We start from the raw sequence: 22,929 nt of genomic DNA, 5'->3' as shown, positions 1-22,929 counted from the left end.
AGGCTATGTGCTGTGAGCAATCCCCTTCCCCTCCCCCAGCCTCGGTTTCCCCATTTGTAACAAAACAGGTGTACTAGATGACCCCTAAGGTCAGCTCTGGGAGGCGACGTGATCTTGTTAGAATGCTCCAGAGTCTGGCAGCCCCAGACTTCCAACCATACTCTACCGCTTTCTAGCAGTGTGCTCTAAGCCAAGTTACTTTGCCTCTCTGCGCCTCAGTTTCCTCACCTGTAAAATGGGTGCACAGCCATGCCTACCTTGCAGGGTTATTGCGAGGATTTAAATCAGACCTGCTGGGCCAGGCTCCTTACACACAGTAATGCTGTCCATTATTACTATACATTAAATGTATCCATTAAACATCCAGTAGCTACCCATTACTACTATCACTATATATAGTCGAGTTGGGGCTGAGTCACCAAGGGCATGGAATGCCAGGAGCTATCTGAACCTTAATACTTGCTAAGTGAGGAACTAACAGAAAGTTCTTGAGCAGAGGAGAAGGGCTTTAGGATATGACATGGAATGCAGAAGGCGGGCAGGTGGTGGGCTGTGGGGAGACCATGAAGGGGCTGGAAATGGCCTTGGCCTCCAGGAGCCTGATCACCCCCCCACTGGATGGGAGAGGGGAGTAGGTCTGTAGGAGGTCAGGGGACACCCTGGGGCACCAGGCTGCTGCCTCCTCTGTCTTTCTCAGGCACCCAGCTTCCAGCTTTCGGGATGGGGGTGGGACCTGCATGTTCAAGATCAAGGGCAGTCCTGAAGGGCGAGCTGGGTGAAGGTTCTCCCCGGCCCCCTCCCCTGGGGCCTCTCTGACTCTCCAGGGTCTGAGGCTGTGCTCTCATCTGCAGCCCTCCCCCCGCCCCCCCACCGCCCTGCCACATGCTGACCGCCATCTGGCGTGTGCGTGGGCTGGGTTCCTGGAGGGCCCTGGGGAGCCCAGAGAAGCCAGACACAGCTCATTTCCAGGAATGATGAGGGTGGGAACGCCTCAGCGCTTTCCCTGGGGCTTCTCCAAGTGCCCCCCGCAGCCTGCTGCTGCAGAGGGGACCTGACTGCCGGCTCAGCTCTGTCCCTACTCACTGTGGCACCAGGTGGCTCACTCCGTCTCAGACCCTTGGAGAAGGTGTAAAATGATGGGTCAGACAAGACTGGAGAGGTCCTCAGACTTGCACCCCAGACCATGAAGGGGGGACTTTGGTGGTAATGGGAAGACGCGGGGGCGGGGTTGGAGGGCGGGGGGAGCTGGTGGGGCCTCCACCAACTTTCACCTCGTTTTAGTTACAACAAGGGCTCAGCTGCTAAGTAAATAAAAGAAATCCCTAACATTAAAAGCAACTAATAAAGGCGACCTCAGGTCCCTCTTAATCCGTATATCTTACCTCCCACCTCCTGGAGGAGGGGAGCAGTGGAGCTGGGGAGGGCCTGGTACCGCAGGGTGGACCCCTCCCCCCGCCCCCCACAGTGAGATCAAGCCAGCGGTGGTCAAAGCAGGAGGACGAGGAAGTGGGGACCAGTGCCTGGGCAGGCGGAGGCCAGGGGAAATGCCCCTTCCCAGGACCCTGGGGCACCAGGACCCTCCTGGGGAAATTCCTGGGATTGCTCAGTCTTCCCTCCAGTGGCCAGGGTTGCCAGGGCTGCTGTGGGTGGTGTTTTTGAGGCTGTGCTTGGATTTCTCGCGCTTCCCTGGGTGCCTGCAGCCCCCCACGTGGCCACCCACTCCCATCGGTCAAGGCCAGAGCTCCAGGGCCGGCGCCGGCCAGGCAGTACCCTGCAGCTGGATGCTGGCGTGCCCCCTCCGGGGAAAGCAGGGTTATTAGCTTTCTGGGAATTGGTCCACCGATTAGCAAGGGCTCCAGAGAATTCTGTCGGAGGCAAGGGGAAGTTCGGCAGATGTTGGCAAAGAGTGAGGGATAGGGAAGCCGGAAGCACCCCACCTGAGATGGGCCGACCATGGGCATGGACACAGCAGGGGCGCCAGGCGCCATCACAGGCAGTGCCTAGCGTGGGTCTGTCTCTGCTGTGGACCCAGGGTGGGGCCTTGGCACGTTCGTGAGCCTGGGTTTCCCCACCTGGAAACCAAGCGGTTGACCTTGACAATCTCTGAAAAGCCTTTTCAGGGCTGACATTCCTCTAAGAGTCTAGAATTCTAAGATACTGCTATTTCCTCTGTGCCTCCCCCATGGCAGGCTCTGGGTAGAATCCTGAGGTGTCCAAGGGATCACCAGACCACACACCTGTCTTCTCTCTATTCCAGCCCAGAACAGGGCCAGGGGTCAGGTGTGGCCAGCCAGCGTGTATAGTGCCAGTCTGGTCTGCCTACTGGGCACTCAGGGGTCACAGGGATTCTGAGGGTGTGGAGGGGTGCTATGGGCCTGGAATGAGCCCTCACAGTCGAATTGTAAGCTCCAGAAGTCTGGGTAACCTTTTGGCTTCTCTCCCCTGAGGAGCTGGCCTGACCCTTACAGGGCCTCCAGTCAGCCCCCTGGGCCAGAGACGGTCAGACACCTGCCTGAGGACACACAGCAGACTAGCTGAAGACCCAGATGTATAGGCTGCCAATCCCTCCTCCTCTGCTCCTCCCGGAAACCCGCTGCCCCCCCTGATGCCCGTCTCAGACCCTGCCTCCCCCGTCGCCACCTTTTTCTGTCCCACCAGGGTCTATGGCTGCAGTCGCCAGGAGCCCGTGGTGGAGGTCCTGGCATCGGGTGCCGTCATGGCGGTGGTCTGGAAGAAGGGCCTGCACAGCTACTATGACCCCTTCGTGCTCTCCGTGCAGCCCGTGGCCTTCCAGGGTGAGGGGTCAGGGGTCCCTAGGGGATGGGAGGGGCACAGTGGCAGAAGCCAGGGGTGCTCCTCGGGCTTGCCTTCACCTTCTTTGCTCTGGTTGGGGATGGGATGGGGGAGGGAAGGTTCTGGAAGCGCCTCTGCTCTCCAACCTCACCCCCACCCCTGGACTCCCTTTATCTCTCTCTATTCTCGCTCCATTTCCCCCACCTTCTCCCTCACCCCCTCCCCTGCCCCTCTCTCCCACCCTCCCTCATCTCCCCCTCATTCTCTCTCCTGCCCTCTTTCTTTCCTGAGTTTACTGTCTGTCTGCCCTCCTCTCTCTGTCCTCCCCTTCCCCCTCTTCCCTCTGCACCCACCCTGGCTGAGCCTGGAGCGTGAGGTCCACCAGACAACCCTCTCACACCAAAGGCCAACCACACAGTCGTCCCTGGAGATGGCTCAGGGGAGGGTGATTCCCAGCATTCCTTGGGAAAGGGTCCCCCAGGCTGCCCCACTGAGACTTCCCCACTCTCCTCCTGCTTCCGGATTCCCCCTCCTCCACCCCCTTTCTCAGGAAGAGCACGTCCCACTCTTCACACCCGATGGCTGGCTGTCCTGGGCTGTCCTGGGCTCAGTGGAAGGGAGGGTTGCAAACAGGAACTACACAAAGAGCCTCTCCCCGCCTCTGCCGTCAGTCTGCCTCTTCCCACCGGCTTTCCCCTCTGTCCCCTGGTGTCCACCCCACTGGTCTCCTGCTGGTGGCCCAGGTCCACAGGTGACCCCTGGGAGTCCCTGGAGCTAAAGAGGTACCAGAGCTGCCCGTTCTCATGGGCGTCTCTGACATAGCTCTACGGGGAGGGAATGGGGGCTTTAGGGCCCCTGACTTCCATGGAAGGTGTTGTGCTAGCTGGGAACACACCTGCTGCCCATGCCTCGCCCTCTCACTGTGTGACGTCAGCCAAGTGGCTCCTCTTCCGCAAACCTCATCTTTGAAAAGGGGATCGATTCTCCCTCCCCAACCCCCGTAACTGTGAGGCTGGCGCAGCAGTGAGCACATTCAGTAAACCGTGAAGGGTTGCACAGCTGATGTCAGTAGCGAACATTTATTGAGCACTTACTACATACCACGTCTGTTTAATCCACTCAACTTCCCTATGAGGTATGTACTGTTATTGTCCCTGTTTCACAGATGAGGAAACTGAGGCCCAAGCTCACACATTCACACTCAGTCATCAGGCTGTACTGTTTAGTGGCAGTAGGGGGCATGGGTTTCAGCTGCCCCCCACCTGCTGGCAGGTGCAGCGGGGTGGGTCCAAGGCACCCTGTGTAACTTCTGTTCTCCGGGCCAAGCCTGTGAGGTGAATCTGACCCTGGAAGGCCGGCTGGAGCTGCAGGGTGTCCTCAGCACGCCATACTTCCCCAGCTACTACTCACCCAGCACCCACTGCTCCTGGCACCTCACGGTGAGCCCACCTACCCTCTGCCCAGAGCACCCTATAGACCTCCGGGGATCCCAGCTGGGAGGGGAGCACTGTCCTGCCTCTGCTGAAGCACCCACAGGCTGAGCTCTGGGTACCAATCCTTCCAGGGCTGGTGGGATGGTTCTGTTGCCATGGCGACGCCTGTTTGCTGAGAGACTGACAGACCTCAGCCCCAGCTGGCACTCTGTGTTGGCAGGCCCCTTCCCCGCTTTGTTGTCCTGGGAGGTGGGACCACCGCCTGGCCGCAGCCCATGGGCCGCCTGGTGACTGGCTCCTCTGTCCCAGGTGCCCTCCCTGGACTACGGCTTGGCCCTCTGGTTTGATGCTTACACTCTGCGGAGGCAGAAATACGACATGCCATGCACCCAAGGCCAGTGGACCATCCAGAACCGGAGGTACCCGCCCGGAACCCCCTTCCTGTCCCTGCAGGTAACCCCCCTCGGGAGCCCAAGTCTGGGACCTCAGAGGGGCATCAGGCCTGTCGCCTCACCCTTGACCCAGTCCCTGTCCCGGCCCCCAGCCCGGGCCTCAGCCTCCCCTCCTGCCACCCAGAAGTCTCAGACACACATTTGTCATCAGCCACCTTGGATGTTGGTCCTAGTTAGAGTGAAATGGTTTCATTTCCTTGGGTGCTGTCACCCCAAATCCTTAAGCGAGATGACGCAGAGCCACAGGACTCAGCGGTGCTAGGGTGCCTTTCCCTAAACCCGCCCAAGTGCAAATGCAGACACCTCTTGCCTTGTCCCGCTCCCTGCTGTTGGCCACATTCAAGCGGCTTCCCGGCTGTGAAGCTGCAGAGCCAGCGCCCATGCCGCTCTTGCTAACTCGACCGCTTCCCAGGGCCACCCTGAGTCACCCATGCCCCCTGTGGGGCGCCAGCCCTTGCTCTCTGGCCTGCCCTTTGCCCCCCGGTGACAAAGTTCCTGAGGAAGAATTGAGTCCCTTGGGGAGGTGGGCAGGACGCAGCGTGGCCAGGCCGTCCTCTGGTCGACGTGATGCAGTTTGATCAGTCGGATGAAGGCGGGCCACTGTTGGTCCTGACGGCTGCAAGGGAAGCAGGGAACGGAGGCAGTGCAGACGCGCTTTCCCTGGTCTGGGGAGTGAAGGAGAGAACTAGGGCATTCAAGGAGGGGGTATTTACAAGGGGAGGGGCTCTGCGTCTAAATGCTGTGCGGGAGCGTCCCTCAGAGGCAGAGAGGATGGGTCACGCACAGGGGATAATGGGGGCACGGAGGGAAAGCAGAAGGACACCCTCCCATGGTTCCATTTTTGCAGCGGGGGCAGAGGCTTGGGGAGAGAGAAGGGATCTCAAAGTAGCCTTGCAGATCTGGGGAGACCCCTCCCCACCTGCGGTACAGAGATGCTGAAGAGAAGATTCTACATCTAGTAGCAGATTGGGCGTCTGCTCGCCTTCCAGCCCTGAGGTCCTAGGGGTCTAATGGAGGCTGGGATTCTAATATGCAAGGTTCTTGATTTCAAAGATTTTGAGTATCCAGGATTCCAGCACACTAAAATTGGAAAGTTCTAGGACTCTGGAATTCTTGGATTCTGGGGTTGGTGTCCACGTTCACCAATGCTTGCATATATTTTTTATATATATATAAATTTATTTTTTATTTTTGGCTGCGTTGGGTCTTTGTTGCCGCACGCGGGCTTTTCTGTAGTTGCAGCGAGCGGGGGCTTCTCTTCGTTGCGGTGCGCAGGCGTCTCATTGGGTGGCTTCTCTTGTTGCGGAGCATGGACTCTAGGCGCGTGGACTTCAGTAGTTGTGGCACTCGGGCTCAGTAGTTGTGGCACATGGGCTTAGTTGCTCCGTGGCATGTGGGATCTTCCCGGAGCAGGGCTCGAACCCGTGTCCCCTGCCTTGGCAGGCGGATTCTTAACCACTGCGCCACCAGGGAAGTCCAACGCTTGTATTTTGCTTATCGGTTGATCCTTTTGAAAAGCGTCAGCCAGACGAGAGGGGACGGGGATTGGTGATGCTCGTTCACTCGTCATCATCCTTTCCAGGGAGTTTGCAATTTATCAGGGACCATGATTAAAAGGAAAAAGAAGACGTGCCGAGGGTGTGAGTTCAGGCCTGTGCTGTTTGGGGGTGATGTCAGGTGGTGTGACTCTGGCCCGGTGCTTTTTGGAGAGCAGAAGGCATCTTGTCCCACGGGTCCCAGCATGTGGGTGGCATTTCTGTGCCACCTCTGTGGTGCTCCCTCAGGGCCCCTCCCCACCTGCCTGGGGGCTTCCCAGACTGAGGATGGCTGGGCTCACCCCCCAGTGTCAGGAGCCCAGAGTGACCCTGAGAGTGGTCCTCGATTCACGGTTCTCCACATGATGATAACGTTTTTTCCCGCCACCCTCTCAACCCCATAGCTGAATCTGATATCTCGGCGAGGGGCTAGGAAGGGGTGAGAAGGGCCTGGGTCTGATACTCCCGCACTTAGCCCCCAGCGCCACGGCTATTCCATTAGCCGGGAGCCGGGCCCTGGCACCAGGCGCCCCATTCCACCTGCTTGGTGCTCAGCACAGGGCATCAGTTCATGGCCCGACAGCCTGTGATGTCAGAGGCATCATCGTTCCATTTCCCAGAGAAGGGAATCGAGGCTCAGTGGGATTAAGTAGTACCCAGATGGGTCCGCAGTCAGGGCCTCTCTCCCATGCCCACCACTAGCCATGAACAGCAGGTCACACGGTGGTCCACAACGTGCTCCCCCTGCAGGGCCTTCTTCCTGCCTCCCTGACGTAGCCAGGAGGGTCAGGCAAAGGTGTGGGCACTGGGGGCTGGGACTTCATGAGCTACCCTTGGGTTTCAAGTGTGAACCACAGATGGGGAGAGTCTTCATCAGAAGGAATGATAGTGCAATGGTGAAATTTCAGGCACTGTGACAGAGTCTATCGGGGTTGGAGGGGTCTCACCTTCCCCACTGTCTCAAAGCACCGTTGAGCTATAGAAAGTGGGCTGGGCTGACCATCGAGCCCTACCCTCACCCATTGTACAGGTGGGAAAACTGAGGTCTAGGGAGGACTAAAAACTTGGCTTCTTGTCCTTGTCTTTTTGCATTTTTGAAGTGGTGGCAAGGGACCAGGGTGCAGCTGGGTTGTGGGTGGGGTGGGAGGGTGAGGTTTGACAAGGCCCGGCACTCCCACCCCCTCCTCCCTCTTCCCAAGCCTCCCCCCGCTGCTGGGGGGTTGAAGATGTGCTTGGGGGCGTCTGGTTACCTGGTTTCTGCATGTAACTCTGGGTACACCCCCTTCCTCATCTGTAAAACAAGGGGGTTAGGCCTGCCCAGGGTCCAGGGCCCCAACTTTTTATTATTTACCCATCAGAAAGATGTCTTCCAATAAGTTGTGTTTATTAGCTCCTAATGAAATGTCATTCCAAGTTGGGCTGGAGAGGTGGAAAGAGCTTAGCTGTTGAAATGAGACACAGCAGTGTTCAAACCCTGGCTCCTCTCCTTCCATTCAGCGAGGACTCACCCCTCCCAGCCTCAGGTAACTCATCTGAAAAGTGGGCATGCAGCAGGTCCCCATCCAGGGAGGAGTAAGTGAGATCGTGGGTGGAGGACGCCGGCTCCTGCAGGCCGGGATGGGCAGGAGCTCCAGAAGGCACTGGCCATGAGTTCGTAACTGGCTCTGGGCTCTGCACCAGGCAGGCCCAGAGCTCAGGTGCCGTTTCCATCACCCTCAGCAACCTGGCGAGGAAGCAGGCCCCGCACCGCCTCCTTCATAGACCAATGAGGGACTGAGGCACAGAGAGGCAAAGACATTCACACAAAGTCACCCAGCTCGTAACTAGAGAAACCAGAGTTGAGCTAGGCAGCATGATCCAGAGCGTGTGTGGCAGCGTGCGGGCCTGTGTGCGCACATCCATGCACGTAGGCGTGCTCATCTGTGCGCTCACACTCGAGCAGAATCTTCCTGCAGATCCTCCGAGCAGCTGTGCCAGCTGTTCCCTCCCTTGGCCGAGCCGTCCCGACTAACGCACTGGCATCCTGCTGAGGGGACGGACAGCTTCTGGGGCTCTCCTCTCGTCAGCTCCGAGAGCAGCCTGGGAAGTCCCATCCCTGACTTCTCAGACCTTCGTTAAGGGCCCGGGGTCCCGCGGTGGAGACTCGTGGCCCCCTGCCCCCAGGCTCCTGCCCGTGTCTGAGGGTGGAAGGGAAGGCAGAGGTGTACCTCCAGACTGTAAGCACCGGACAAACCATTTCCTCTAGTTCTGATCTTTTTTGATAACCAGCGGCCTATGTAGTTGCTGGGAAATTCTTTGAATAAGCATTTGTTGGAAAATCTGCTTGTGTGGGTGGCAAAGACACAAGAGGTCTGGGGAAGGGTGTAGATTTCCAGGCACAGGATTTGTAGGGAGGGGGAGGCACAGTCCTGGGGCCCAGAATGGCCATTGACGAGGAGCGACAGAGGGTAGGTGTGGGGAGAGGGTGTCTCACCCCTCAGGTGCCAGCACAGTGATGAGGAGAGGCTGGCGCGGGTTCCCCCACGGGCGGGGCATCCTTGGGCACTGTCACCTCACTCCCCCGAGCCCTTTCTGCCTTCCCCCTACCTCCCTGTTTTCTACCCAGTTTCTCCCCAGCAGAGGCCTCATGCCCTTTGAGTGGCCTGGGGGCGGGGCAGGGAGCTGATCTCGTGAAATCCGGCAACCATTTCCACTTCACCGATGGGGACAGGCAGAGCCCCTGGCTCCTCAGGTCTGCTGGAGCCCCTCAGGCCCGGCCTGGCTATGGGGCGGCCCTTCTGCTCCTTTGATCCCCTGGGCGGCCACAGAGGCTCCTCGGGCACTGCCGGGTGCTGGCGATGAGGAAGAAGGAGCTCCAGCTGCTGCCCTTGGTGAGCGCACAGCCCGACGATAGCAGCTGGTTTTCAAAGAAATCATTTCTCACGCATGCCATAAAACACCCTACAAGGGAGCTGTCACCCCATCTTACAGACTTGAAAATGGGAGCTTGCTGAGGTTGAGGCAGATGCCCAAGGTCGCACAGCTGGTTCACGTGGCAGAGCCCAGCCTCAGCTCTGCAGCTGCAGGTCCACCACTCTGGCCACCAAGTGAGACTGCTGTCCTCCCTCTTTTTAGTGCTTGTCTTTGCTGACTGTCTTTCCCATTTAACCTGTCTTTAGGGAAGGGAATGCATGTATGTGTGTATCCATCCATTTATCCTTCCATCCATCCTTCCATCCTTCCTTCCTTCCATCCATCCATCCATCCACCAATTCTTTCTTCCTTCCATCCATTTACCCATCCATCAATACACCAACCCACCCTTCCTTCCTTCTGTCCATCCATCCATCCATCTACCATCCAATCTTTCTTGAACTCCTCCCTGTGTAGAGTTGCTGACATGCAAGTTTGACCGGATCCCTGCTTACTGTCTAGGTGAGGCAAGAAGGAAACTTCTCCAAATCCAGAAAAGTGAGAAAGCGCAAGGCAGCCCCGGTGCAAAAATGTGCTTTCAGACCCCCAGCACTTTGTAGCTGAGATGAAACGTGGACTCCACAGCTTTCAGACTTCTGGTGCTCCTTGGACAGGGTTTGGGGGGAGGGGGCAGCATTTGGTGGATGGGGAGGGATTGGAGAGCCAGAGGACGCAAACCCTCACGCAGAAGGCACTGTGGCAAGAACCAGAAATGATGATGTGCAAAGGGGCCGGGCCAGTGCGTGCGTAGTTCCTTGAGGCAGGCTGCGTGGGGGAGAGGGAGGGAGGGAGGAGCCTGGTTAGCTGGGCCGCACGTGCCCCGCCTAATCCGGGCAGCCTCTGATCACTTCCAGCCAGTGTTTCTAGGGCTTATTTTTCAGAAGCAAGAATCTAAGATGTTATGTGCAATTAGCTGGCAACTACATTTGAAAAGAAGTTTTTAATACTGCACAGGCTAAACAGATCGTCCTTAGGCTGAGTGATTCAGCCTGAGCTGCCGGATTACAGCCTCTTTTCTGGCTCCTGCTAATGAAGAGCCTCGCCCCAGAAATTCTGCCACCTCCTGTCTGCCCCAGGCCTCCAGGCTGAGAACTGAATGCTGCCCAGGCTGAGCAGTTCCTGAGTACCAGGCTGAGCTGCAGGCTGACCCTGGAATCCTCTCTTGGATGTCAGTAGAGAAATGTCCTACTGACAGATGCTGGTGTCTTAGAGCCTCTGGCTAAGGCTTGAGGTGACCATGCAGCCCTCAAATTCTTATAAACTGAAACATTCCACTGCCCTCCAACCCGGCTCTGGTTCCTTCCCTGTCTCTCCACAGTCTCCCGTGACTGTCTGGGGACAGTGCCCCAGGCCCCTGAACCTTAAGCATGTTCAGGAACGCACCTGATTCCTCATTTCCCCCTGCCCGGTATTTCCCAGCCCCCAGATCCCCTGTCCACTCTCCAGGGCAATTCTCTGGGGATAGTAATCCATGATAGCATTTGTTTATCTACTTTAAAAACAAACCACAACACCCCCTTGCTTCCTTAGTTTTAAAAGGATAAGGACGAGGCTTGTGCAGGAGCGCCCCCTGGTGGCACCTCATCCCGCTCTGGTCCCCCTGGGCTGCAGAGCAGTGGTTCTCAAAATTTTCCATCTCAGAACCCCTCTGTACTCTTTAATTATGGAGCACCCCAGAGAGTTTTATGCTTTGTATAAAAACTATATTTTTAACCTATATTTACAGTATTAGAAATGAAAACTGAGAACATTTAAAAATATTTATCAGTTCATTTAAAATAATAAGAAACCCATTACATTTTAACATAAAGGACATATTTTATGAAAAATTAATTATATTTCCCAAACTAAAAACATTTGGTGAGGAATAATCTCACCGTTTTACATTTTTGCAACTTTCTTTAATAATTGGATTAGTAGACCACAAATGAATCCCCACACCTGCTTCCTCATTCAATGGGTTACACATCACATAGGCTCTGGAAAATTCCACTCTACCTTGTGTGAGAAGAGAGTGAAAAAGGCAAATGATACCTGAGAATTATTATAAAAATAATTTTTACTCTGGACCCCAAGTGGTCCCCAGACCATACTTTGAGAACTGTTTATTGGTATGGGGGCAAGAATATCACTGCAGGCAAACAGTATATGGGGAAACTAAACCTTAGGCCAGGTCTGAGGGGAGTCATGGGGAACGTGAGGGCTCAGCCCCTAGAGCTCATGTGGCAGTGACGGTCAGGGTGCACCTCCGCACAGTGCAGGCTGGGTGGGGCCTCCTGGGTCCTGAGGAAGCTGGCTTCTCGTCCACCTCAGCACTTCCTTTCCTGAGCCTTATCTGGAGAGCGGGATGAGAACAATCCCTCCTCACAGGGTGGAGTTGCTGTGAGAACCTCAAAATCCCCATGCAACGGGGCCTCCAACTATTACTGAACTATTAAATGCTTGCCGTGTTCTGGAAGTTCTGAGGAAACCTCTGGCCTCTGGCTCTGTGGGCTGCTGCATCTGCTGTGGGATGTTCCCATCATGCTTTGGGGCACTCCCACTTGCTCTCTTGACTTCCTCCTACCTTCTCTGCTGGGGGCATTTTCACCTCTGTCTGCAGACCTTTCCACCCGTGTTCTGGGTGTTTCCCTCACCTGTAAAGGCATTCCTGTTTGCTCTGTGAGGATACTCCCTTCCCTGTGGGAGGCATTCCTAGGAGCTGATGGGGCCAACCCATCTGTTCTGTTGAGGGTGTCCCGCCTGGGAAGGCAGGGAACCCCAGGCTGCTCTCTGAGGAGGGTCCCGCTGCTTGGGGGGCGTGGCTGCGCCTGCTCCATGAAAGCATGGCCTCTTGCTGTGTAAGGCCAGGTGTGACCAGGCACCGTGTGGGATGAGCGCCGTGCCCCTCACCCTGGAGTCGGGAGGATTCTTACCTGCTCTCTGCGGGGAATCCCACCTGCTCTGTGGGAACGAGAGCATGATTGATGGGGACGGGGGTGTCCGACAGGGATGTGAGTGTGCTCCCACAGCTGGGGGGTGGTCCCACCCGAGTGTGGCCACTCACGGAGAAGGTGCCGTCCATCAGCATGGCACTGCTGATCCTGGGAGCGGGACTGGTGCCTCCCTCATGCCCAGAGGGTCACAGGGAAGCCACCAGGGCTGTGGAGGCTTCTCAGTGGGAGGGAAAGGCCTGAATGGGGAGTGAGGCTGCCTTCTCACTCCACACCGAGCACGGGAGGAACATCCCTTCCAGTCTATGGAGAGCAGACCAGTCAAGGACTATTGCTCCCACTGACACATTGGAGACTTTTGTCAGATGTCAGGTCAACAGACATGATAATTTCCCTTGTTTTACAAGGGAGGAAAGTGAGGCTCAGAGAAGGACTCTGACTTGCTAGACTCTTACAGCTCCTAGGTGACTGGAACTAGAGTCCAGACGTTAACTTTTATCCTGCAGGCAATGGGGAGCCATTGAAGGTTTTTGAGCAGGGGAGTGACATAGCCAGGCTGCTTTCTAGATGACTCTGGGGGTGAGTGGCCACCCAAGGGAGAAATCAAGACAGAGGAGGTGGGGGTGGGCTGGGGATGTGGCTCCCCCTTCCTTTCCGACCGCCCTGTCCTTGCCCTGTCTGTACACGGGGACCCAGGCTGTCCCTTACCTAGGACCAGACCGTGTGGCCCTGAGCCTGTCTCTGGTCACCCCCAGGCTGTGTGGCCTGCGAACCCTGCAGCCCTACGCCGAGAGGATCCCCGTGGTGGCCACCGCCGGCATCACCATCAACTTCACGTCCCAGATCTCCCTCACCGGGCCCGGCGTGCAGGTGCACTACGGCTTGTACAACCAGTCAGATCGTGAGTGTGGGCAGGCTGGGGACGGGGGCGGGGACCCCCTAAGCCCCCGCGGCTTCTCTCTGCCTCTGAGCTGTCCCTGGAAGCACCAAGAGGCTGGTCAAAAGGAGTGTGTGTGTGTGCATGTGCACACGTGTGCACAAACATATGCAGCTTTCTGTGTGCTCACGTGTGCAAGGCAGTCATACGTGTTCACGAGGTATATACACTCATACCTACCCGAGTGTGTGCTGTGTGCATGTGCCCGGACATGTATGTCCACATGGACCGTGTACACAGGCCTGTGGGTACACACGTGAGCACGCGGGTGCCTCGTGTCTGCACGTGTTTTCATGCTGACGCGTGTCCTAATGGCTCCTTCCCTGTCCAGCCTGCCCTGGAGGGTTCCTCTGCTCTGTGAATGGACTCTGTGTGCCTGCCTGCGACGGGGTCAAAGACTGCCCCAACGGCCTGGATGAGAGAAACTGTGGTGAGCTGCCTGCCCACCCCGTCGCTCCTCTCTCCTCACCTCTGTGCTGGGCTGAGCCCACCCTTTCAAAACCCGCCCCCCACAGGCAGCTCCCATTAGCAGCATCCAGGAAGTAGGGCTCCCTCGCTGTGCTGACATGGAACGGTGGAAGCACAGAGTGAGGGCCACCCAGTGGGGCAGTGACAGGGACAAGCTGGGACCCAGGTGTCCTGACTCCCAGCACAGGGCTTCTCCCCACCAGGCCATCACCCCCAGCCTTCTGCCAGGACAGCCGTCCAAGAAGGAACAGAGCAGATGAGGGAGGGTAGGACCAGAAGGGGGAAGGCTATCAAGAAGAGCCCAGCAGACCCAGGTTGGCCAAGGAGAGGATCCTTCATCTGCCTCCTCTGAGTGGGGTCCTCCACTGCAGGGGTTCAGACTGGAGCTGCCAACTCTTCCTGAGGTTGTGCTCACCACTGCCCAGCCCTGGCAGAAGGGGCTCAGGGTCCTGATGGCCCCCAAGCCAGGGCTCCCTCGGATCAATACCTCTGCCTCTGAATACTGGCTTCTGGCTCCCAGAGTCACCATCAGTACAGCCTGTTCCAGTCTGATCTCCCCAGACCACCTGCATCCCATCAAAGTTTTACATATGTGGGGAGAGAAGCAGGAGGGAAGGGAGGTGTGCCTGCCTCTGCGCTGATCCTCTGATCCTGCTCATGAAGGTGCCTCCTATTTGGAACCAGAACACATCTGGCGTCAAGTTCTGGCTCAGCCAGGTGACCTCTGGCTCAGCCAGGTGAAAAGTCACTTCATTTCTGTTTCCACCGATGAAACGGAGTATCTCACAGGGTTGCTGTGACGCTCAGGCGTAAAGCAGCTGAGAAAGAGATTTGTGATCATGACACGCGATACGATGCACAGTCACAGGCAGCGCAAAGTCCCAGCCTGGTGCCTCTGGCTTCCTCCCACCTGTCCCCTCCCTGTGTCCTCATACAGTTTGCAGAGCCACGTTCCAGTGCCAAGAGGACAGCACATGCATCTCACTGTCCAGGGTCTGTGACCAGCAGCCTGACTGTCTCAATGGGAGTGATGAAGAGCTGTGCCAGGAAGGTAGGGTGGGGTACGACCAGGTATCTAGAGGGAAACCGAAGAATGCGCTCAGCCAGATAGCCCAGTCCTTCTGCGTGCTTCTTCCTCAAAGCTTTCTGCTCTCTTGTCCAAATGCTTCCCAACCCATTTATAAGTATGCCCATATGTCTGTCCATCCATCCATCCATCCATCCATCCATCTTCTGGTCTCCCCAACCATCTTGTCTGTCCATTGATTCACACATCCACTCACTCACTCATCCATCGGCCTGTCCAACCACCTATCTCCCTATCCACTAAGCCATCAATCTACTCACTTACTGGTTTACCCAACTGCCTCTCTGTATGTCCATTGTTCCATCCTCCAGCCATGCATCCACGGATCTCTCTAACTGCATGTTTGTCCATTAGTCCTTACATCCACTCATTTATCCACCCAGATAGCTGCTTGTCAGCCTTCTTACCAGACCATCAAGTCACCCATTTGTTGGTCTGCCCGATCTCCTGAGTCTCCAGTGTTTTATCCATTCGTCCGTCCATCCATCCATCTGCCCAGCCAACCTTCACTCATAGACGACCCAGTGATAAGCGAGGCAGAGTTGAGAAATGAGAATAAAAGACACCAAAGTGGTCCCTGCCCTCTGGGGATTATCTGATAGTAGAAAAAAAAAAAAAATGATGGGTGACTCTCTTTGGCCCAGACCTTCTGGACATCATGTACAGTAGCGTATGAAGACTGGAGAATGAGATCAGGCTGAGAAAGCTTCCTGGAAGAGGCAGGCTTTGAACTGGGCCTTGAAGGGAGGTGAAATTTAAGTAGCGAAGGAAAGGAGAGCAGGCGAAAACTGTGGAGGAGGAAGCTGTGCACGGTGAAGGCAGTGAGGTGCAGCTGTGTGGCTGGGGGGGGCAGGGCCCCGCGGGCTGCCAGGCTGGGAGGGGAGCTCAGTCTGATGGGAGAGGCAGAGCCGCGTTCTTGGGGCCTCCCTGGGCTGAAAGTGGAGGCACGGGTCTGCCTTCAGGTACCATACCTGGAGGGAGGCGTAATCTTACTGTCAGGTGCCCAGGTCTGAGAGGGGAGACACTGCCTTCTCTTAACAGACCAGCGTGTGGGGTGCGGAGGGGACGTGGCCTTTAGGGGACCTTAAAGGAGCCTCAGGGAACCCTTTACTGGGGTCAAGAGACCCTCCCCGGTCGCCTCCTGGCCTCTTCCAGGCTCTGTCTTCCCCGGCCTTGTTTTGGAGGCTCCTTTGGGCTCAGGGACCCGCCCTCTAAGCCCTGCCCCCACCCCCTCTATTCCAGGGGTGCCTTGCGGGACCTTCACTTTCCAGTGTGAGGACCGCAGTTGTGTGAAGAAGCCCAACCCACAGTGCGACGGGCACCCCGACTGCAAGGACGGCTCGGACGAGCAGCACTGTGGTGAGCCCTGGGGGCTCCAACAGGCTGGGCTGGGCGGCGTGCCCCTCCGCCTGCGGGGCCGTCCAGCGTGGGAGCGAGGGAGGTACCCCCCTGCGGAGCTGGAGGGAGAGCTCATCAGTCTGTCCGTCTGTCTCTTTCTACCCCGCCTCTGCCCCTGGTGTGGGTCCTGCCCGCCTCTCTCCCTCCCTCGCCCCTTCATTCTCTTTCCCTGTCCCCTTCGTGTCGCTCCTCTGCTCGCCCTTCCTGCCTCCCCCTTCTCTTTTTCTCTGTGTCTGTTTCTCTGCGGCCGCTCCCCCTCTGTCCATCCCTGCCCCTCCTCCACCCCTAGACTGTGGCCTCCAGGGCCCCTCGGGCCGCATCGTGGGCGGGGTCGAGTCCTCGGAGGGTGAGTGGCCCTGGCAGGCCAGCCTCCAGGTTCGGGGCCGACACATCTGCGGGGGGGCCCTCATCGCTGACCGCTGGGTCATCACCGCTGCCCACTGCTTCCAGGAGGACAGGTGAGGGGGACGGCACGGGGACGTGGGCCGCGAGAGGTGGGGTAGGGAAGGCTGTGACGGGGTACGGTGTGTCTGAAACCTAAGCAGAGGGGAGGGCGGTGGGAAGCCCCTCAGACTGGCTGTTCCGACCCTTGGGTTCAGCCCTGCTCCACCGCGAGCACGCTCTGTGCCCCTGGTGAGACTGCTTGACCTCTCTGTGCTCTACTTTTGGTATCTTGCTTTCAGCTGGGTCAGTGATTCATTTATTTACTCATTCATCCATTCAGTGATATTCGTTGTGCTCCTACTGTGTGCCGGGGCTGTGCTAGACACTGGGGGACAGCAGAAAACAGAACTGCCTGACCTGGTCATAGGCCATAAACCCCCTCCTCCAGGCATGCCTGTCTGTGACCTGGGGCGGGAGAGATGGGGCAGAGAAACCCACAAGAAGGGACATCTCACCCTGCCCTACAGACATCTTCCTCATCTCCGTGGTGGGCTGACAGCACCCACTCTCCACCCCTAGCCTGAGGTCTGGTGTCCCAGACCCGCCCCCCAGCACGGCCAGTTCTGGACTCTGTCCCCACACCTTCTCCTCTGTCCTGGGTCTACAGTCCTTGCCAAAGGCCTGGAGCCACCAGGGCACCCCCTCCCCTCACACTCAGCGAGGCAGCAAGCCCTCTCAGTGGTCTGGAGAATCTTCAGCCACTGCCTGTCCACGCTGCCACCATCACCCCTGGGTCACCCCGGCAGCCCAGAGCCCAGTTCCCTTTTGCATCCTCTGCCCAGGTGCCCAGGTGCCCTTCTGGGTGCGATCTGACTACCCAGCTTCTTTCACTTCATCCCTGGCTCCCCACTGCCCACAAGGTAGAGAAAGACCTGGATGCTGACCCGGCCTCCAGGGGTCTGCACAGCCCAGTCTCTGCCAATTCTCCCACACTCAACTCCCTCCCCCTCCTCCTGAGGACCAGCAAGTTTCAGGGCGTTCCCAGCTGCCCCATCTATAAAGTGCACAGAAAAAAGGAGAGAATGATCTGCCAGCGCCTGGCACTGTGCTAATTTTTGTTACATACAAAGTCTTATTGAATTCCCTCAGGCACATATGAGTAGGTGATGCTATTCCCATTTTGCAGATGGGGTGACTGAGGCCTAGAGAGGTGCACACTCACCTCGGGAGGGATGACGCTGGAGCTGGAACCCAGGCAGGAGGGCTCCAGGGCCACCACTGAACACCATACCACCAGCCGCCTGGCCTTCCAGAGCAGGGCGGGGATGGGTTGGAGGCTGGTGTCCCGGGGGAAAGCTGGCTACCCTAGGGAGCTGGGATGGGATCGGGGAGGCGGCCGCTGAGCGAGTCCCCGTCTCTGCCCTTAGCATGGCGTCCCCGGCGCTGTGGACCGTGTTCCTGGGCAAAGTGTGGCAGAGCGCTCGCTGGCCAGGTGAGGTGTCCTTCAAGGTGAGCCGCCTGCTCCTGCACCCGTACCATGAGGAGGACAGCCACGACTATGACGTGGCCCTGCTGCAGCTCGACCACCCCGTGGTGCGCTCGGCCTCCGTGCAACCCGTCTGCCTGCCCGCGCGCTCCCACTTCTTCGAGCCGGGCCTGCACTGCTGGATCACGGGCTGGGGTGCCCTGCGTGAGGGTGGTGAGCTGGACTGCGGGCAGGGGAGATGGGATGGGTCCCCCTTCATGCAGCTTCTGAGCCTGGAGGTGAACTGGCAGGGGGCCCTGGGGCTCCCCTCCAGAGGCCCGCTAGTCCTGGGATTAAATTGGGCTGGATTTCATGGGAAAAAACCTTTAACTATGGCCGTGGGCCTCTCCCCTTCCCTTCCTGCCAGAAGGGCATTTAAGGAGAACCAAGGTCATGGAAGGATATCCTAGGGGATAAGTGTGGAGTGATGGGGCAGGCCAGGGACCCCACAGCCCGTGGGCAAGCTCCAACCCTCTGCTCCTTGGACAGCGGGGGGTGGGGGGGTATGTGTCTGTGTTGGGGGGAGGCTCTTAATTATTAACACTTACCGCATGGAGGTTAGATTTTAGGGGAACATGATTTCATTTAATCCATCCAATAACCCTAGCTATTGGTTAGCACGGACCCCATCTTAAGGATGGGGAAACGGAGGCTCAGAGACATTTAGCTGTGACTCAAAGTCACACAGCCAGAGAGGGTTGGAGCAGAGACTAGAACCCAGGACTATCTGACCCCAGAGCCCCTGCTGTTTGGATGCTGCCTCTCAGAAACATGAGTTTCTCCCCTTCCCTCCTACACTGACCGGAGCTGGCCATCCCTAGAGGCCAGCTCTCAGTTCTGTACATAACTACAGCCACGCCCTGCACCCTTCGCGGTGGTGCCTTTAAAAATGTGTACTGTGCTTTACAATCTGGAGGTGGGCAGGACTGAGCGATAATTTAAAGACGGAGAAACTGAGGCTCAGGTGAAAAGTGACATGTCCAAGAGCATGATAGAGAATAGTGTAAAACAAGGATGGGTCCACTTCCTCATTCATTCATTCAGTGACACATTTATGAGCACCTGCTATATGCCAGGCATCGAGTTGGACAAAGGGAATATAAAGACAAACAGGAAACATGCTTTGGGGAGCTGACACGGATGGGGAGGTACGGGGGGCAGTGGCAGCCCAGAGGAAGGGCGGGCTGAGCTCAGGCTTGGAGGACAGGTCAGCAGTGTCCCAGCGAAGGGGAAAGGCATTTCTGATAAGAGCACAGGTGGCAACCCAGGGAGCCCTGAGGACACCCAGCACCAGAGGGGAGCCGGTGGATCTGGGTGCGGATCCGGAGCCAGGAGTCCTCCTCCTGACCTGCTCGAAGCATCAGGGCTTTGAGAAAAAGCACAGATGTCTGGGCCCAGCCCAGCCGAACAGACCGGATCTGCGGGTGGAACTAGGCACAGTGTTGATTGAAGCTCCTCGGGAGAAGTGCTGGCTGGACAGTGGGGAGACGCTGATGAGTTTTAGGGGGGAGTGAAGGGGTGAGATGTGTGTTCTGGAAAAATCTCCCAGGGCTGTCAGAGAGCGGAGGGGAGGCAGCCAAGAAGCCTCAAGCAGGAGGGGTGGCGGGGGGAGGACCTAAGGAGGACCCTAGTCCAGATAGGCCCTGGGCAGGGTCGGGGTGGGGTCTGTCACCATGAGCTTCTCGGAGAAGGAGCCAGACAGAGTGATGGAGACGTGGAGGGCGGGGATGGGAGGGGGGGCAGAGCAGGAGCGAGGAAGGGGGCTCCTGAGATGCAAGAGGAGGAGCCACGGGAAGAGTGGGGGCCCCGGGCACCTCAGATCGTCTCACCTGTGCCCCCGACACCGCCGGGCAGGCCCCACCAGCAACGGTCTGCAGAAGGTGGACGTGCAGCTGATCCCGCAGGACTTGTGCAGCGAGGCCTACCGCTACCAGGTGACCCCCCGCATGCTGTGCGCCGGCTACCGCAGGGGCAAGAAGGATGCCTGCCAGGTGACTCCTGCGGGGTGGGCCAGATCGGGGAGAGAGGGCGCTGCTCTCGTCACCCGGGGCCTGCTGCAGCCTCACGGCAAGGTGGACTTGGCTGTCCCCACTTCATGGATGAGGAAACTGAGGCTCGGGAGGTTGCGAGACTTGCTCCAGGTTGCAGGCCCCAGATCAGAAGAGACCCCGGGGGGCAGGGCTGAGGCCCAAGCCCAGCTCTGCTCCTTGCCCTCCGCGAGGCGCTTTGCCCAAGTGAGGCAGCAGAGAGGACTAGAGCCCACAGAAGGCAGGCGGGGCTGGGCAGGGCGCGGGGACACACATCCACGCTTCCGCGAAAGCCAGGCCCTGCTGGAGGCCAGGCTGGGCTGGTTTGGGCCGCCTCCATCTATCAGAGGCTTCCAAAGGGGACGTGTCACTCGGAACATCCCCAGCAGTCGGGACCCTTGCCTGGAAGGGGATGTCTCTACCCTGACGTGGCCCTGTCTCTTCCCCTCTCGCAGGGCGACTCGGGCGGCCCGCTGGTGTGCAAGGAGCCCAGTGGCCGCTGGTTCCTGGCGGGGCTGGTTAGCTGGGGTCTGGGCTGTGGCCGGCCCAACTACTTCGGCGTCTACACCCGCATCACAGGTGTGATTGGCTGGATCCAGCAGGTGCTGACTTGAGAAGCTGCCCCCGCAGCGCAAGGGCCCCCACCTCTTGGACTGAGAGAGCCCCGGGCGCCCACCAGGCAGGGGAGCAAGTATTCTGCCAGTGGCAGGGCCCCGTGGGGACAGGAGGTGGTGTCTCTCCTCTCCCGCAACCTGTTGCCTGACATCTGCCCCAGTGAGGACACAAGGAGGGAGAGGGGCCATCAGCTGGTGGTCAAGACTTCCCCTGAGGGCCTGGGATGGTCACCAGGCCCGGCTGGGGGGGTTCACATCCAGCCTGTCCCCTCCTGATTCTCTCTCCTCCTTCCCCTTCCTCCGCTGCTGACTTTGGTGGGCAAGGGTCGAGCAGCAGTCATGTGGCTGCCGGGCCCCCCGCCTGCCCCCGCCCCAGCGCAGAGGCTGCTGGGCCAGCATCCTCTCCAGACAGCAGATTCCAGCCTTTGAAGCCCTTGGCCTAACTTGAGGGGTGGGGGAGGAAGGTGCCCCCGCAGGAAGGGCCCTCAGAGCCCTGGAGACAGCCAAGTGGGCCAGCCGCCACTGCAGGCCAAAGGGTGGGGAGCCCCAGGTCCAGGGTCCTCCCATGCCTACCTGTTCCTCGGGCCTTCACTGCCCACTCTCACCTGGAGGTGAGCTCAGCTGCCCTGTGGAATAAAGCTGTCTGACCCGAGGTCCTGTTCTGGGGATTGAATGGGGCCCCGGGCACCAATCTCACGCCTTTGACTGAGCAGCCCCTGTTATCTGCTCAGCCTGTTGGCTAAGCGTCCAGAAGACCAAGGGGTGGGGGCGGTCAGTGGGGGCAGCGGCGGCCTCCAGGGCAGCTGCCTAGGTCCTGGGAGCAACCCCAGGAAGGCAATGGTTTGGTGCCCCTCAGGTCAGAGTGGGGGCTGGGACAAGTGATGCACTCCTTCTGGAAGCCCGTTAGGAAGCTGAGGGGCAGAGAGTGTCATGATCGCACCAGGGAGGGGTCAGGAGTGGAGCCTGGAGCGGAAGCCCCATCTCCTGATTCCCAGGCTGCCGCTTCCCCTCTGGCACGGCACTGCCTCTGCATTCTGAGTCATTTATTCAGCGAGCAGCTCCAGGCTCCTACGACGTGCCGAGGGCCGCACTGGGGTCACAGAGCTGCACGGAACTTGGCTCCTCATCTCGGGAGGGGTGGGGATGCTGACCCAGGGTGAAGGGGCTTTGGGGTAGACTGCAACTCGGGAAGGCTGCCTTGGAGGAGACTTGGGGTTCAAAGGTGGCCAAGGTGGGGAAGAGCATTCCAGGCAGGGGAACAGCATGTGCAAAGGCAACAGTCCCCAAAGGCAGTGGCCTGTTAGGGAACAGTAAGTTGTTTTTAGTTGGAACAGAGGTTGGCAGGGGTGGTGGTGGGGTGGGCGGTAGGGCTAAAAAGGAATGCATGGGGAGGGGCAAACTGAGATTAGATGGCAAAGAGCTTGGAGTGGAGCTATGAATTGACCCTGGGCGCTCCGGGAAGCCGTGGAAGGCTCTAGAGCAGAGAAGTGACCGACACAGGATGGATTCCCATTTTAGAACCACCACCGGCACCAGCCTGGAGGAAGTGGGAGGCAGGGAGGCCGGTAAGGAGGCCACTGTGGAATTCCAGGGAGAAGAGGATGGATCCTGGATGGAGCAGGGCAAGGAGGATGGACATAGGGTTGAAGGACCCTTACTGTCCTCCAGGTGCCTCAGTGGATGGGGTGGCGTGAGGGAGGAGCCACCCAGGACCTCTCCCACCCCGGGCGCCCGGGGAGGGAAAAGCTCTGGGAAGGTGTCATGAACTTGGGATGCTTCTGGGAGGGAGGTGTCCAGGAGGCAGGCGGAGCTTGAGAGAGGTTTGGAGGAGGGATTTTAGAGCTGCCCTGCAAGGACGGTGGTCCAGGGAAGACGGAGGAGGTGGGGGAGACGCAGACTGCAGACGTGCGGGTCCGGAGGAGGCTGAGGGGAACTGAGGTGGGTGGGATCTTAGCAGCCAGGGCTGTGGCTTGAGTGGGAGTGGTCAGGGAGGCCTACAGGGCCGGGCCCTGGTGGAGGGGAGGAAGGGGGGTGTCAAGGGCGGACAAGTCTTTCTTGGAGCCCAGCTGGGAGGAGAAGGAAGTGGGGAGCCTTGGAGGGGGCCTAGTGTCGAGAGGGTTTTCAAAGGTAGACAGGGAACGGCCATCGCATCCATGTGTGGAGAGCCCTCCACCCGCTGGGTCCTGCCTGTGGAGACGCTATGGGGGGACACCTTTGGGGTGGGGGCAGGACTACCCCGGGTGGCCCTCAGGGATCTCAGAGGGGGAGAACACTGCTGGAGGGTGCTTTGCTAAAGTGCAAATTCATGGCCATAGTAGGAATTAGGGGGTAATCTGTCCTTTTAACAAGGCTCCTGGTAACTCTTTTGCAAGCAAAGCTAGACACAAAAAG

The 22,929-nt window shown here is 58.3% G+C and overlaps 1 protein-coding gene across 6 annotated transcripts in view; it reads left to right on the top strand.

The window, feature by feature from the left end:
• TMPRSS6 (transmembrane serine protease 6) overlaps nt 1-21,210 on the top strand; it is a 37,903-nt gene extending 16,693 nt beyond the window's left edge. Inside the window, exons 8-18 of one of the 6 annotated variants that reach the window (XR_010932606.1) lie at nt 2,659-2,795; nt 4,120-4,232; nt 4,536-4,645; nt 12,854-12,999; nt 13,367-13,465; nt 14,441-14,554; nt 15,833-15,949; nt 16,278-16,446; nt 17,800-17,881; nt 19,752-19,888; nt 20,380-20,515. Coding sequence is in view for 5 of the 6 variants with exons in the window: in XM_067697954.1 (XP_067554055.1) it covers nt 2,659-2,795; nt 4,120-4,232; nt 4,536-4,645; nt 12,854-12,999; nt 13,367-13,465; nt 14,441-14,554; nt 15,833-15,949; nt 16,278-16,446; nt 17,800-18,071; nt 19,752-20,509 (2,035 nt within the window). In the remaining variant the exon portion in view is untranslated. Of the gene's footprint in view, nt 1-2,658; nt 2,796-4,119; nt 4,233-4,535; nt 4,646-12,853; nt 13,000-13,366; nt 13,466-14,440; nt 14,555-15,832; nt 15,950-16,277; nt 16,447-17,799; nt 18,072-19,751 lie in introns of all 6 variants that reach the window. The other 5 variants (XM_067697956.1, XM_067697955.1, XM_067697958.1 and 2 more) reach the window with 5 other exon arrangements.
• Nucleotides 21,211-22,929: the final 1,719 nt, after the last annotated feature.

Source organism: Pseudorca crassidens, chromosome 11 (genome assembly GCF_039906515.1).
Source record: "Pseudorca crassidens isolate mPseCra1 chromosome 11, mPseCra1.hap1, whole genome shotgun sequence".
NCBI lineage: Eukaryota > Metazoa > Chordata > Mammalia > Artiodactyla > Delphinidae > Pseudorca > Pseudorca crassidens.
This window is presented reverse-complemented; position numbering and strand designations above follow the sequence as displayed.